Here is a 16,183-nt window from a genome sequence, read left to right as displayed (position 1 = left end):
TACCAATGACGCTAGGCCTCCTTTAGTGCTTGCCGTCCCTGAGAAGGCAAGATTTAACCAAATTAGCAGGGTCTACCTACCAGGTGTGCAGCATACTACCTAAAACATCTACGAGCAATTATCCAATGTGACCTTAAGTAGAATGACCACATAAAACATATAATAGGAAGAGCATGTACCAGACGGATTCATAGCAAGAATGAAGTGGATTATGTGCTTGTTCGACCGATTGTTCATCAGTCTAGTATCTTTACCAGGTAGGACTGATAGAAGAGCTAGGGAAGATCCATCGAAGAGCGGTGCGTTCCGCCACGGGTTCGTTTAGTCGGAGGAGGATTTAAACGTCCCATCGACAACGAGGTCATCTGAAACGGACCACAAGCTCGGATTAGGGAAGGGTGGGGAAGGACATCGGCCGTGCCCTTTCACAGGAACCATCCCGACATTTTCCTCAAGCGATTTAGGGAAATCACGGAAAACCAAAACCAGGATGGCCGGCGTGGGATTGAACGGTCGCCCTCCCGAGTGCGAGTCCAGTGTGATAACCACTGCGCAACTACGCTCGGTCGTTTAGTCGGCTCGAGATCGTTACAGAGATTGCTCAACAAGCCCCATTAGCAGACACTACAAAAGAGGCGCAGTGCATCACGGAGAGGGTTACTACTTAAATTTCGAGAGGGCACTTTCCGGGGAGAATCGGGCCACATACTACTTCCTTACGAAAAGACCGCAACGAGAAAATTCGAAAAATTAGAGCTGATACAGAAACTTATCAACAACCATTCTTTCCACGCGCCATTAGCAAGTGGAACAGGGCATGGGGGAGGGGGGGGGGTTCATTTAGTGGCACCAGAAGTACCCTCTGACACACGATGTTAGGTAGCTTGCGGAGTATGATGTAGACGTAGACATAGTACCCTAGTAATTTGACAGAGTGAGTTTCAGCAAGAAAACCATATCAATGAGTGTCTCTAAGCAGAGAAAGTCATTTTTGAACAGAATCAGGAACTTCAGTTTTCCTCGGCCTACTTCCTTTCACCTGTTTTGCATGCAGAGCATGTTACTGGATGATAGGCAACACACATTACATACGAACGACACAGAGTGCCTACTTTCAGATGACTCTCAGGGGCAGAACCAGTCTCAGACGACAAGCATCGCCAGGTAGGATCAGCAAACATTTTGTCTCTAACAAGAGTTGTTCCTCATGATGCGGTCTACCACCCCTAGACATTTGTCGCAAAGACTTTGAAACACCCCGTATATTCAGGGAGGATATAAACAAACGCTAAGAAACGGAATGAACGCGAAAGGAAGGGGAAAGGAAGACTTGGATTTGTTGGAAGGGATCTGCAAAAGCGCAGAGTGCCTGTGCAGAAATCGCACACAAGACGCCAGTGTAACTTATTGTAGAGTACTGTTCCTAGATTTGCACTCTTGACTCGCATTGGGGAGGCCTAAACCTTCGTCCAGCCGTCCCAGTTTAGGTTTTCTCTGATATCTCAAAATCACTTAAGGCAAATGCGGGGATTGTTCCATTGAAAGAGTCTGCGCTATTGCCTTCTCCGTCCTTACGTAATCCGAGCTTGTGCTCCTACTCTAATGAAGTCGCTGTCAACGGGACGTTAAACACTAATCATCCCCTCCTCCTCCTCTTCCATCCTGTCCCTTGGTTTGGAGAAGACATCAGACAGTTGCAGAGATGCGGTGTTAGGGTCTTAGTAGATTGTAGGATCATAACAGGTCAGCATAATTCAAAAGAGAACGTATCAGGTACACTAGGAGAAATGAATGAAAATGTTTGGAAGAAAATTGAGATTAATTATGTGAAGCCATGTTGGATAAGTTTAAAGGCTTGTTGTTAGGGGTAGGCAGTGCAAGATTTAGGGATCATGAGAATAAGAGAGCTTGGGATGCATATACAGACTTTTAAACAGTGACTTCACTGTCAACCTACTCTCAAATGCAATAGGATGTAGCTCCTGCCATGCAACAGACAGTTCTCTGTACAAGATGCAGTTGAATGTAAATGACACATTGTGTCACATAGCCAAAGTGACTTGAGTCATACACCTTTAAAGGCAATATTTCCCACACTTTGTTGACTAGACGAACTAGAATAATTATTTAGATGTGACTTCTGAGTACCATCTCATAACCATAGACTCACAGGATACTAGTATAATAAATGTGCACCCACCACTAACCGCAAGACTCACGGTTTCACTGTCCTTCAGCCACCTTCCATAGGTGCTCACGCCAGTAGCACACAAACAACAAGGTGCTTCCAAGATGCCAGTTTTCAGGCGCCAGACCAAAACTATCCGTCCTTTGTCAAGGTCATTTATGTTAGGGGTTTTTCCCTACTTGCTGACCGTGTTGCCACTAGAATGATTCAGCGTTCGTCTCTGCTCCACTTACATAATTTTCTCACTGCGTCACATGCCAGCGAATTGGTATTCAGTCTAGCGACGCGCAGTGGTTTGTCTCGTGTGCGTGCGTGTGTGCGTGTGTGTGTGTGTGTGTGTGTGTGTGTGTTCCCGTTTTCTCAGTGTGGATATTCCTTTAAGACAGGCACGGTCAAGGTGGGCAAAACTGCATGTGTGCACGATGTGCTGCACGCATGCAGTCTGGGGGTTCGGCATGTCTCGGCACTACGCCGATGTCTCGGCTTTGCTCGTTTCTTCTCAGAATCTTCTCTGAAATACATATAACAGCGTGACATTTCGTCTAACAGCGCGGTGCGGTATTTTACGGTAAGCACGATTTTCTTCATTTCTGCGGTTCCGGGTGAGAAGGAGCGCCGGTCGCCGGCACCAATCCGCCCGTCGGATTTGCGTCGAGGTCCGGTGAGCTGGCCAGTCTGTGGATGGTTTTTAGGCGGTTTTCCATCTGCCTTAGCAAATGCGGGCTCGTTCCCCTTATTCCGCCTCAGCTACACTATGTCGGCGATTGCTGCGCAAACAAGTTCTCCATGTACGTGTGCACCACCATTACTCTACCACGCAAACATAGGGGTTACACTCGTCTGGTGTGAGACGTTCCCTGGGGGATCCACCGGGGGCTGAACCGCACAGTAACCCTGTGTTCGGGCAGGGGCGGCGGGGGATGAAGTGGACTGCGGTAGTCGTCGTGGGGTTGCGGACCACTGCGGCTGCAGCGAGGACGGAGCCTCTCCGTCGTTTCTAGGTCCCCGGTTAACATAACATAACATTTCAGCAGAATTGCTGTGACAGTGCTGTTGATCCTTGGCTGTTTGTTCATCGTATAAAGCAAATTCGCAGATCCGGTGGATATTCGTACGAAACGAGACAGTCTAGCGATCTATTATTACAAATCCTCGATAATGAGTGGGAATCAGAAAGAGAAGAATTTTCCGTATCTGTTACGTACTGCCACGAGTGACAGGTAACCGATTTAACAACTGCGCTAGACATCTGCTGTCTTATACAGGCGTTGTGGACTGCAGCGCCGTATTCTGCCTGTTTACATATCTCTATTGCTAAACTTGCAGGGATGGCGCACGTGATGAAATTGGCGGTATTAATAGTAAATATTCTGAAGTTGCGCCATTAATACACTATCAGTAGCATTAGTTTTTGATGGAACTGAACGAACATTATGGAAACTAATATACACTAAAGAGCCAAAGAAATTGGTACAGCTGCCTGATATCGTGTATGACCCCTGCTAGCACGGAGAAGTACCGCAACACGACGTGACATGGACTCGATTTATGTCTGAAGTAGTGCTGGATGGAATTAACACCATGATCCTGAAGGGCTGTCCATACACCCGTAAGAGTGCGAACGGGTGTAGATCTCTTTTGAAGAGCACGTTGCAATGCATCCCAGATATGCTCAAAAATGTTTATGTCTGGAGAGTTTCGTGGGCAACGGAAGTGTTTAAGCTCAAAAGAATGTTCCTGAAGCCACTACGTAGAAATTATTGACGTGTGGGGTGTCGCATTGTCCTGCTGGAATTGCCCAAGTTCGTCGGAATGCACAATGGACATGAATCGATACTGGTGATCAGACAGGATTCTTACGTACTTGTCTACTGTCAGAGTCGTATCTAAATGTATCAGAGATATCATATCACCACAACTGCTCACGGATTCATGAGGTTACCTCCAAACCCATACAAGTTCATCCGCTAAGTACAATTTGAAACGAGACTCGCCCGACCAGGCAACGTACTTCCAGTCAACAACAGTCCAATGTCGGTGTAGACGACTTAGGCGAGGCGTAAAGCTTTGCGTCGTGCAGTCATCAAGGGTACACGAGTGGGCCTTCTGCTCCGACATCCCATACTGATAATGTTCTGTTGAATGGTTCGTGCGCTGACACTTGTTGATGGCCCAGCAATGATATCTGCAGCAATTTGAGGAAGAGTCGCACTTCTGTCACTCTCTTCAGTCGTCGTTGGTCCCGTTCTTGCAGGATCTTTTTCCGGCCGCAGCGATGTCAGAAATTTGATGTTTTATCTGATTCCCAATATTCACGGTACACTCGTGAAATGGTTGTTGTTGTTGTTGTTGTCTTCAGTCCTGAGACTGGTTTGATGCAGCTCTCCATGCCACACTATCCTGTGCAAGCTTCTTCATCACCCAGTACCTACTGCAACCTACATCCTTCTGAATCTGCTTAGTGTATTCATCTCTTGGTCTGCCTCTACGGTTTTTACCCTCCACGCTGCCCTCCAATGCTAAATTTGTGATCCCTTGATGCCTCAGAACATGTCCTACCAACCGATCCCTTCTTCTAGTCAAGTTGTGCCATAAACTTCTCTTCTCCCCAATCCTATTCAATACCTCCTCGTTAGTTATGAGATCTACCCATCTAATCTTCAGCATTCTTCGGTAGCACCACATTTCGAAAGCTTCTATTCTCTTCTTGTCCAAACTAGTTATCGTCCATGTTTCACTTCCGTACATGGCTACACTCCATACAAATACTTTCAGAAACGACTTCCTGATACATAAATCTATATTCGATATTAACAAACTTCTCTTCTTCAGAAACCCTTTTCTTGCCATTGCCAGTCTACATTTTATATCCTCTCTACTTCGACCATCATCAGTTATTTTGCTCCCCAAATAGCAAAACTATTTTACTACTTTAAGTGTCTCATTCCCTAATCTAATTCCCTCAGCATCACCCGATTTAATTTGACTACATTCCATTATCCTTGTTTTGCTTTTGTTGATGTTCATCTTATATTCTCCTTTCAAGACACTGTCCATTCCGTTCAACTGCTCTTCCAAGTCCTTTGCCGTCTCTGACAGAATTACGATGTCATCGGCAAACCTCAAAGTTTTTACTGCTTCTCCATGAATTTTAATACCTCCTCCAAATTTTTCTTTTGTTTCCTTTACTGCTTGCTCAATATACAGATTGAATAACATCGGGGACAGGCTACAACCCTGTCTCACTCCTTTCCGAACCACTGCTTCCCTTTCATGCCCCTCGACTTTAATAACTGCCATCTGGTTTCCGTACAAATTGTAAATAGCCTTTCGCTCACTGTATTTTACCCCTGCCACCTTCAGAATTTGAAAGAGAGTATTCCAGTCAACATTGTCAAAAGCTTTCTCTAAGTCTACAAATGCTAGAAACGTAGGTTTGCCTTTTCTTAATCTTTCTTCTAAGATAAGTCGTAAGGTCAGTATTGCCTCACGTGTTCCAACATTTCTACGGAATCCAAACTGATCCTCCCCGAGGTTCGCAACTACCAGTTTTTCTATTCGTCTGTAAAGAATTCGCGTTAGTATTTTGCAGCTGTGACTTATTAAACTGATAGTTCGGTAATTTTCACATCTGTCAGCACGTGCTTTCTTTGGGATTGGAATTATTATATTCGTCTTGAAGTCTGAGGGTATTTGGCCTGTCTCATACATCTTGCTCACCAGATGGTAGAGTTTTGTCGTGACTGGCTCTCCCAAGGGCGTCAGTAGCTCCAATGGAATGTTGTCTACTCCGGGGGCCTTGTTTCGACTCAGGTCTTTCAGGGCTCTGTCAAACTCTTCACGCAGTATCTTATCTCCCATTTCGTCTTCATCTACATCCTCTTCCATTTCCATAATATTGTCCTCAAGTACATCGCTCTTGTATAAACCTTCTATATACTCCTTCCACCTTTCTGCCTTCCCTTCTTTGCTTAGAACTGGGTTGCCATCTGAGCTCTTGATATTCATACACGTGGTTCTCTTCTCTCCAAAGGTCTCTTTAATTTTCCTGTAGGCAGTATCTATCTTACCCCTAGTGAGATAAGCCTCTACATCCTTACATTTGTCCTCTAGCCATCTTGAAATGGTAGTACGGGAAAATCCCCACTTCAGCGCTACCTCGGAGATGGTGGGTCTCATCCCTCGTGCGCCGACTATAACACCACGTTAAACTCACTTAAATCTTGATGACCTGCAATTGTAGCAGCAGTAACCGATCTAACAACTGCACCAGTCACCTGTTGTCTTATATAGAGGGGTTGCAGACCGCAGCGGCGTATTCTGCCTGTTTAAATATCTCTGTATTTGAATACGCATTCCTGTACCAGTTTCTTTGTGGGTATAGTGTATATTACTGCAAAGTACGCTGGTTAAGTCAATGGGCATGCATGGAACGATTTTTAGATTTATGGAGGAAAATGGAAAGAAGGAACGAAAATCAGAATATGCAGAATGGATTGCAGAACTCCAATTGTAAGTCGACATGACTGAACATTGCCCACAGTAATACGTTGCAAGGTGAGAAACAACTTATTTCTGATATGAAGGGGATACATCTAAAAATCAAATCAAATTGTGAAGTCCACACATTCTGACAAAAACACAGTCTATTTACATAAACTCACTGATGTCAAAGAAAAGGAGAATTTTGAATATTTAGTTGTGGCTTTCAAAGAATTACAGGGATAGTTTTCTAGACGTTTTGAGAACACTGCCAATCTTCCATCGGTTTTCGAACTGTTTTCATCAATGTTCGCTGATTCAGTCGAAATAGTCCTTGTGCGTGTGGAGATGGATCTGACCCATCTGCAATGCAATTCCCGTTTAAAAGACAAATTGGTTTACGTCTAAACTGTCGGAGTTCTGTTTGTCTCAGGAAGATCTTTGATTGAGCAAGAGGCTGCTATCAGGGCACAAAACTTATATCAGCATATGTGTGACAATGGCTTTTTCCGACTATGAAATTAAAGAAGTCATGATTACGTGGCAACCTTTGTATCGAAATCTGTGAAACTGTTTGCATCTACCCGTATGCCGACAACTTGTACCAAAAGGAAACTTTATTTTTTCTTCAGCATGCCAAAAATAATTAATAATACTGCTGGTAATTCATGATACTTACAGCATAGTCTACAGAACAAGAGCGATGAATCTGTATGAAGATTAGTGTTACGGGATAAGCCTGTTAACGATGCGGGCTGTCGCACATTTCCTGGCCAATAATAGGCCTAGAGAAGTGAGAGAGAGACAGAGAAAGAGAGAGAGACAGTGAGGGGGGTGGGGGACAAGAGAGCTGCCAACCAGGCAGACTGCAGGAGCTGCTTTGTTCTACTACTTCCGATCGCCACCAGCTCAGATTAAAGGAACACATAAAAGGAGCTCAGAGGCACGCTATTACATCTGTTACGGTATGTTCAATAAAAACGCGAGCGATACGGAAAATCTGAGTCAACTGAAATGGCAATCCCTGGACGAAGAAGTTCTTTTCGCGAAACACCGTTGAGAATGACTAGAAAACTAGCACTTGCGATTAATTACAGTAAGGTTCTACAGCTACCAACACACATCTCTTATAACGACCGCGCTCGGAAGGAAGCGTATAGCGAGTCGCTTTCTCAGATGGGACTAGTCCTCGTACAAGGTACCTTCAGCCCTGCACACTATGCTGGCTTGCGGATTGTGTATGTAGATATAGCTGTTCTGGAGAATTCGTTGAGTCAAAAGCTCCCGGAAATTCCACTTAAGGTGTTTCAAAAAATGGTTCAAATGGCTCTGAGCACTATGGGACTTAACAGCTGTGGTCATCAGTCCCCTAGAACTTAGAACTACTTAAACCTAATAACCTAAGGACATCACACACATCCATGCCCGAGGCAGGATTCGAACTTGCAACCGTAGCAGTCACGCGGTTCCGGACTGAGCGCCTTAACCGCGAGACCACCGCGGCCGGCACTTAAGGTGTTTGTACCGTTCTGTAATCTCATTCTTTACACGTAAGTGGTCCCTTGTGTTATATCCACTTCTACAAGTTCGTTGCTTCATCTGAGTAACTCCATTACTATTTGGTCTGCAGTTATTAATTATTTTAGTAAATGTCTTACACATTACTTATTGAAGAGTGATTGGTCTATAGTTTATATACAAATAGGCATATATCTCTCGGGGCTCATGTATAAATCTTCACATACATACAACGAAGAATGTGGTATACAAAACAAGTTATTTTGGTAATGTAGGTATACCTGCAGATGCAAATAGCTTCACGGTATTCTGAAACATTACTGGTCATGGAAACAAATATAATTTAGTAGGTGTTGTCGTTGTAGTTTGGCGGAGACATGCAGAGCGTCGATGACTAATTTTCAGTTAAAATAATTTGTCAGCTGTATAAAATGAGTAGAACTTCCAGAAACTAAACTAAGCATAATTACAGCTGCCAGAAGAATACGCCGATATTTAAAAAGAAGAATAGGAAGAATTAAAAAGATATTCTGAAAGAAGATAGCTGGAAAAAGGAAAACAAGCAGTATTGTTATATTTTTTTTTAACCAAGACAAAAGATAAAATAACTACACACAACTGATTTCTTCTACATACAAATGATTTCCTCCAGTCATTGTAGGAGAAAAGTAAGTTTTTCTTTGCCAGCACAGCAAATACAGCTTTAAGCGAATCATATCGTCTGTGTCAGTAAATGGACATGAAATAGCAATATTTAATTTGAATTTGTTTGTATTCTCAGGAGAGCCTCCAGCTGCTTGTTTCTTACTAACAAGGTAAGAGATTGTATCTCACGGCCAGCACTGCAGTTCAAATCCTGATCGTTGGTGTAATATGTTTGTGAGTGTAAGCACAGTGGTCTTATTTGAATCTGACATTTCGCTGCTAGAAGTAAATTGATCGTGGTTGTTTAATGGCTTCGAATAGGGTGGAAAATATTACGCTAGAAACTCTTGGTATTTCGGTTATTTCGATTTTTATTTGTAGATACTTCGGGAGCGTCTGTTGTCACCGGACCAGAATCTTTTGTTTCGTCAATGCTTGGTGCATAAACACATCCTTTTACTTAAATTTTCTTCCTGTAATTATCTCTGGCATTTCCTGTAATCACTGTCTTCGGAACATCCAGCGGCAGATAACATCTTATATGAAAACAGCAATTAGTGTGTGGTGAATGTTATCACTGTAAAATCTAACGGGCTTGGAGGAATTTTCCACGCAAGACAAGATAGCCATAATATCTGTATTATCTTGAATTTAATATTCTCACAAGACTGGAGGGCACAGAGATGTATGTATAGATAAAGGTATAAACCATAATCTCTACATCTGCCCATGCGATAAAATTACAAATAACATAACAAGAAGAGGGGTGGCGGTCTTGTAGCACTTCTTAAAACTTGACCATGAACTGTAATTATTATTCAGGCCCGAAATATTACACGTCTACTTGGGCTGAACCATGTCAACAAGGAAAAAAAATGGGCGTTATGTCAGAAGCCAATTCTCATGCTGCGAAAGAAATATGAAATCACTATTTCGTCATCTCCTGTTTATTTTGAATTAACACGTAATTCGAGACTAGAACGTGATTTGTTCAGTTTTATCGGCATTAATGTCAGTTTTAATGCCATCAACGAAAGGTTGATATGTCTGGTAGAAGGAATGGAATAATAATTTTGCTTTCCTGATATATTCAAAACGTTGTTCGTCGTTTCATAACCTAAAAACAAAATAAAAAATTCGAAAACCTTCAAAATTACAGTTGAATTTTAATTTATAACATCACTACAATTAGTTTCTAAATTAGACCAGTGGTTTCATATTCTTTATATGTTGCTAATCTACCATCTGGGAAACCTAAGCCTCCCACGTACCTTTTTTAGTGTTAAAATAAATATCTGTCAATAAAAGAGGTGTATAGCATATGCATCTAAATTAATTCTCTCTTTCTTTGAGATCTTCAAGTGAGTTTTTAAGCCCTTAACTTTTCAAATAAATAAACTTCCAGCACTGGGAACAGATCAGATGAAATAGGCTTGTCTAGACCATTATATTCCAATACTTTGAATAATCTATTCCCTAACATTTCTGTGTTTCACCCTCAATCACTGATCAGCCAGAACATTATGAACAGCTACCTAATAGCCGGTATGTCCACCTTCGGCACGGATAACAGGGGCGACGCGTCGTTTCATGGAAGCAATGAGGCCTTGGAAGTCGCTGGAGGGATTCGGATCACATCTGCAGCACAAGTCATCTAATTCTCGTAAATTGATGGAGGGGGCGATGAACCTCTACCGCCACGTTCAATCACATTCCACATGTATTCGATAGATTTAAGATCTGGTGAGTAGGGTGCCAGCGCATCAGATGAAATTCACCACTGGGTCACTCGAACCACTTCATCACAGTCCTAGCTTTGTGACATGGAGCATTATCTTGTTGAAAAACGCCATTGGCGTCGAGGAAGGGTGTACGTTGTCTGCAACTATTGTACAGTACTCCTTGGCCGTCATGGTGCCTTGCACTAACCCCACTGGTCTCATGGATACTCGTGTTAATGTTCCTCAGAGCATAATGGAGACGCCACCAGCTTGTTTTCGTCCCGCAGTACAGGTGAGAAGAAGCTATTTCCCTGGAAGACGAAGGATTCGCAACCTCCCATCGGCAAGATGAAGAAGGTTTCGGGGTTAATCAGACCATGCAATGCTCTGCCACTGAGCCAGCGTCCAGCGCTGATGGCCCCGTACCCATTTCAGTCGTAGTTGCTGATGTCGTGGTGTTAATGTTGATGCATTAGGGGTCGTCGGATGCGGTGGTCCGTCGGTGCCCTGTGTATTCAGCCACACATATAGTGTGCCCAGCATGAAAGTCTGATGTTAATTGCGCCACAGTTCGCCGCCTGTCCTGTTTAACCAATCTTCCCAGCTTTTTTTTTCACTACACAGGTTGGCTAGCCGAGCTACCATGGCGGCAGCCACTACACCGCGAAATGTGAACAGTCTATTGTGTTAGCAAGGTGCAATCAACACTTGCCCTCCAACAGCTCCATACTGATTGGTGTTATTTTCTCAGCCGAGGTTGAACGGCATCAGGAATGAATCAGAACGATGACACCACTACGATTTTGACCTTCTCTTGTGACCTAAGACCCTGTACGTCGTTGGTTGCAGCCCGAGCTGATCCGGAAGTACGGCTACCCAGTGGAGGAGCATTTCGTGACGACGGCTGACGGCTACATTCTGCGCATGTACCGGATCCCCTCCAGCCCCAAGGCGAAGGACCCGTCCCGCTACCCCATCCTGCTCGTGCACGGCCTAGAGTCCAGCGCCGCAGACTGGGTGGTCATGGGGCCCGACAAGGCTTTTGGTAAGGCGCCGCATCAGCAACAACGCGCAGACCTGTGGGCTTACAATCTACATTATTTGGTTAATTGCTTCTCACTAAAGGGTCAAAAAAATGGTTCAAATGGCTCTGAGCACTATGGGACTTAACATCTATGGTCATCAGTCCCCTAGAACTTAGAACTACTTAAACCTAACTAACGTAAGGACAAGACACAACACCCAGCCATCACGAGGTTGAGGAAATCCCTGACCCCGCCGGGAATCGAACCAGGGAACCCGGGCGTGGGAAGCGAGAACCCTACCGCACGCACAAAAGGGTCACATAAACACAATTGTTCTATAAATATAAACCGTCTCATTCGAAATTCTTTTTGCTCAGCATCAATCGAGGATACAAAGAAACTACCAGGTGATCAAAAAGTCAGTATAAATTTGAAAACTGAATAAATCACGGAATAATGTAGATAGAGAGGTACAGATTGACACACATTCTTGGAATGACATGGGGTTTTCTTAGAGCCAAAAAAAAAAGGTTCAAAAAATTGTTCGACAGATGGCGCTTCATCTGACCAGGATAGCAATAATTAGCATAACAAAGTAAGACAAAGCAAAGATGATGTTCTTTACAGGAAATGCTCAATATGTCCACCATCACTCCTCAAAAATAGTTGTAGTCGAGGAATAATGTTGTTAACAGCACTGTAAAGCATGTCCTGAGTTATGGTGAGGCATTGTGGTCGGATGTTGGCTTTCAGCATCCCTAAAGATGTAGGTCGATCACGATACACTTGTGACTTCAGGTAACCCCAAAGTCAATAATCGCACGGACTGAGGTCTGGGGACCTGGGAGGGCAAGCATGACGAAAGTGGTGGCTGAGCACACGATCATCACCAATCGACGCGCGCAAGAGATCTATCGGACATTTTGTGAAATTTGTTTTTTTTTGTTCTAATAAAACCCCATGTCATTCCAAGCATGTGCGTCAATTTTTACCCCTCTATCTACATTATTCCGTGGTTTATTAAGTTTTCAAATTTGTACTGACTTTTTGATCACCCGATATATCTCTAAATATACAGGGGTGGACAAAAATAAGCAAGCACGAAAAACACATTACCGCCCCTAATACGGTGTAGGGAATACGTTGGCATTCAAAGAGCTTCGACTTGAAATAAAGAAATACAGGCGCCTTATGATTTACAAGGGTATGTCATACCATTATTCCTGAAGAATGATGCCAAGTTCAGGTAACGATGCTGGATGTCGATAGCGACCACGCACCGTTCTCTTCAAAGAAGACGACAAATGCTCAACAGTATAGAGATCCGGCGAGTGTGATAGCCAAGAGAGATCCGATGGTTCATCTTCGTGCTCACGAATCCAGTACTAGACGTCGGACAGTTAGTCTTGTCTTGGAACACAGCATCACCATTGGAGAAAAAAACACTGTACCATGGGATGGATCTGATCAGCCAAAATGGACACAGAATCCTTGGCAGTAACCATGGGCCCTGGTTAAGTCCGCAGGACAGAAGAGGTAGCTGGAATTGTCCAAAAATGGTTCAGATGGCTCTGAGCACTATGCAACTTAACTTCTGAGGTCATCAGTCGCCTAGAACTTAGAATTAATCAAACCTAACTAACTTAAGGACATCACACACATCCATGCCCGAGGCAGGATTCGAACCTGCGACCGTACCGGTCGCTCGGTTCCAGACTGTAGCGCGTACAACCGCACGGCCACTACGGCCGGCAGTTGGAATTGTGGAACGGTGCCAAAAAGGGGCTGTCTGTTACACTTAAACACATATAACTTTATTTAGTTGTCCAAACAATACAGCAAAAATTTTTGAACTTACTTATTGGCTGAATAGGCCACACTACCTTATGCCTTAAGGAGTTAAATTTAAAAACGGCTGAAAGCCATTAACTTAAAATTCAGACTCAAAACAGAATATTTAGAAGGCAGAAGGCCTCACATAAGTAAGTTCTGTAACTTGCCTGATGGCCCAACAAGTCTAACACTTGAGAAGCAAACAAGTTTAATTTAAAAACGGCTGAACGCCCGTGATTTAAAACTGAAGGTAAAATTAATTAAAAAAAATACCCACACACTCACAAGGCAGAAGGCTTTATCTACAATTAGGCTGAAGGCCCCACACAGTCTGATACTTGAAAGATATGAACTTTAATTTAAAAACGGCTGAAGACCGATTTCTTAAAAGAACTAATATAATTTTTAGTAGGCAGAAGGCCCAAAGCTTTATCTTTAAACAATAATTTACAAAGACTGACGGCCCAAACAATGTAAGATTTAACAATTAAGAAATTTAAATTTGAAAGCGGCTGAAGGCCCATTATTGAAAAACACAACTACAATAAATTTTCAAAAGGCAGAAGGCCCAAAATTTTATCCAAAAAATATTGTACATGAGGCTCAAGGCCTAAACAATGCAAGACTTGACAAGTAATAAACTTTCAATTTTAAAGCGGCTGAAGGCCCATTATTTGAAGCCCAACTAAAAGCATGCAAATTCAAACCATTGGCTACAAGCCATTAAAATACACAATCAAACACCAATAAGAAAAGGCAGTATGGACAGCGGCGCTCAGAAATTTGCGGGGGTCGGTCTGCACTTGAAATATTAACTTTCGCTTAGGGGAGACAGGTAGTCGGCCCAACTACATCCGATCTGTCGGCAGCCCAACCAAGAGAGTCAACGGACCCTCTGACAAGACGACTTGCTTTCCACCCGATCAGTGCACAAGGAATTCCAAAGCCAAAACGTAAAAGGCGTAGCCGCCCACAACCAAGTATGCATAAGCTGTCAAAACAACACACACCTGTTGGACAGCGACAACACGGTGAGGAAAGGACACTGCCTCAATTTTACGTCAGCGGCCAAGGAAGGTAACCGGAACGCTAACGGCCACAAGTAAGAAAATTCCGCTGGTGCACTTGGACTTCAAATACAGGTAAACTGCACCGGATAGTGGCCAAACCTTCGCTAACTCGAACACTCGCTGTTGCTCACGGGAATACCCCCAACAACCAACCATGAAAACCGACGGCAAAATGTGAACGGTCTGGCTTCGGTAATTAAATCACCTCTAAACTTCGATGTCCTGAGCCACGAACCTCGTAGCAGTCGGAACAGCTTCCACACACTCCGACACTGCGTAGAGACTGCCAGCGGACCCGGCCCACAGCGCCCCACGGAAATTTCCTGGCTGATCCACACCAACGGACCGACAGCCACACATCAGCACGGAGACAGCACTAAAATAACTGAGCGGTCGACATTACAATCTACAGACAGCTTCACGAACACTTGCACGAAGGACTAGACAATACTAACGGCAACGACTGTGCAATAACAAGGATGAATCACGAGTCGGCACACAGAGGCAACCCATAAGCGATCGCCGGCCAACATACACGTCGTCCGACAAGACGACCAACCAATGTGATCCGCACTCAAGTGATATGTATCGGCAACCGTCGCGCGAGTCATGGCTGTCCGGACCTCACTGCAGCCGCGCCCCGACTGAACTTCTGCCGCGTCCTAATTCAAACACTGCCAGGTCCGAACTCCATTGCTAGAGCGTTCCAGCTGACTGGCAGAGTAGAACTAACAACACACGACAACCGGGAAGTAATAGCAGTCAGAAAAGATAAACGCCGTTGCTGCCACTGACGGCAACTCAGTGACACCAGTAATTGAAATTATCATAACGAGGTGATAGAACAGTAAAAACAGGATGTCAAATGAAATATGGCACGGACATAAGCCACGCATGGCTCACCACAATATGCCGGCCCAAATCAACACCGAGCCCGTCTCAGGTTTCACTTTGGGACTTAAAACTCGCCGAGAAGTTGGACATAGTGTGAAACAAGACTTGTACCACCAAATTACGTCTTTCCATTTGTTCTGTTTCTTCGCTGAGGGTGCACTTGGTCGCCGTTTGTGTAAACTTTCTGCCGTGCTGCTGATGCAGCCCGTTGCCCGGGAGACACGATCTTGGAGGTTGTTTACACACTTTCCTTTCCGCGGAAAACGAATTAAACATAACAAATTTCCCAGATATTTAGGCATAACTCTTGACAGGTCACTTACCTGAAATTAACTAGCCAGAAATTGAAAACGCGAAATAACATCATCCAGAGATTAGCAGGTACCACATGGGGAGCGGACGCAAATACACTACGTGTTGCAGCAATATCACACGTCTATTCCGTGACAGAGTACTGTGCCCCAGCGTGGAGTAGGAGTGCCCATGTAAAGAAGATTGACGCCCAGATCAATGAAGCCATGAGGACAATAACAGGGGCACTAAAGTCAACACCTCTAGAATGGCTTCATGTCCTCTCAAACATCACTCCGCCTGATATCCGTAGACAGCAGGCAACAATTCAGGAATGACAAAAAATAAATCACTCAGATAAGGCAAGAGTACTACCGATACACCAAGTACTAGATGACCGCTGTCGATATCGCCTTAATCAAGAGCGCCAATATGGGAAGACAGAACACTTGCCCGAGGAAATACCTACGACTGCCACAAATGCTGGAAAACCAAGTGGGACAATCGTGACATTAA

General features: G+C 44.0%; 1 protein-coding gene across 2 annotated transcripts in view; it reads left to right on the top strand.

Moving 5' to 3' along the window:
* Positions 1–16,183, top strand: part of LOC126281614 (lipase 3-like) — a 143,274-nt gene that overhangs the window by 4,893 nt on the left and 122,198 nt on the right. The window contains exon 2 of one of the 2 annotated variants that reach the window (XM_049980725.1): positions 11,404–11,599. The exons of the other annotated variant lie outside the window; for it this stretch is intronic. Coding sequence (XP_049836682.1) covers positions 11,404–11,599 — 196 coding nt within the window. The remainder of the gene's footprint in view (positions 1–11,403; positions 11,600–16,183) is intronic. 2 annotated transcript variants of the gene reach the window in all.

The sequence above is a fragment of the Schistocerca gregaria genome, chromosome 7, assembly GCF_023897955.1.
Source record: "Schistocerca gregaria isolate iqSchGreg1 chromosome 7, iqSchGreg1.2, whole genome shotgun sequence".
Taxonomy (NCBI): domain Eukaryota; kingdom Metazoa; phylum Arthropoda; class Insecta; order Orthoptera; family Acrididae; genus Schistocerca; species Schistocerca gregaria.
Note: the sequence above shows the minus strand (reverse complement) of the source record. Positions and strands in the feature narration are given on the sequence as shown.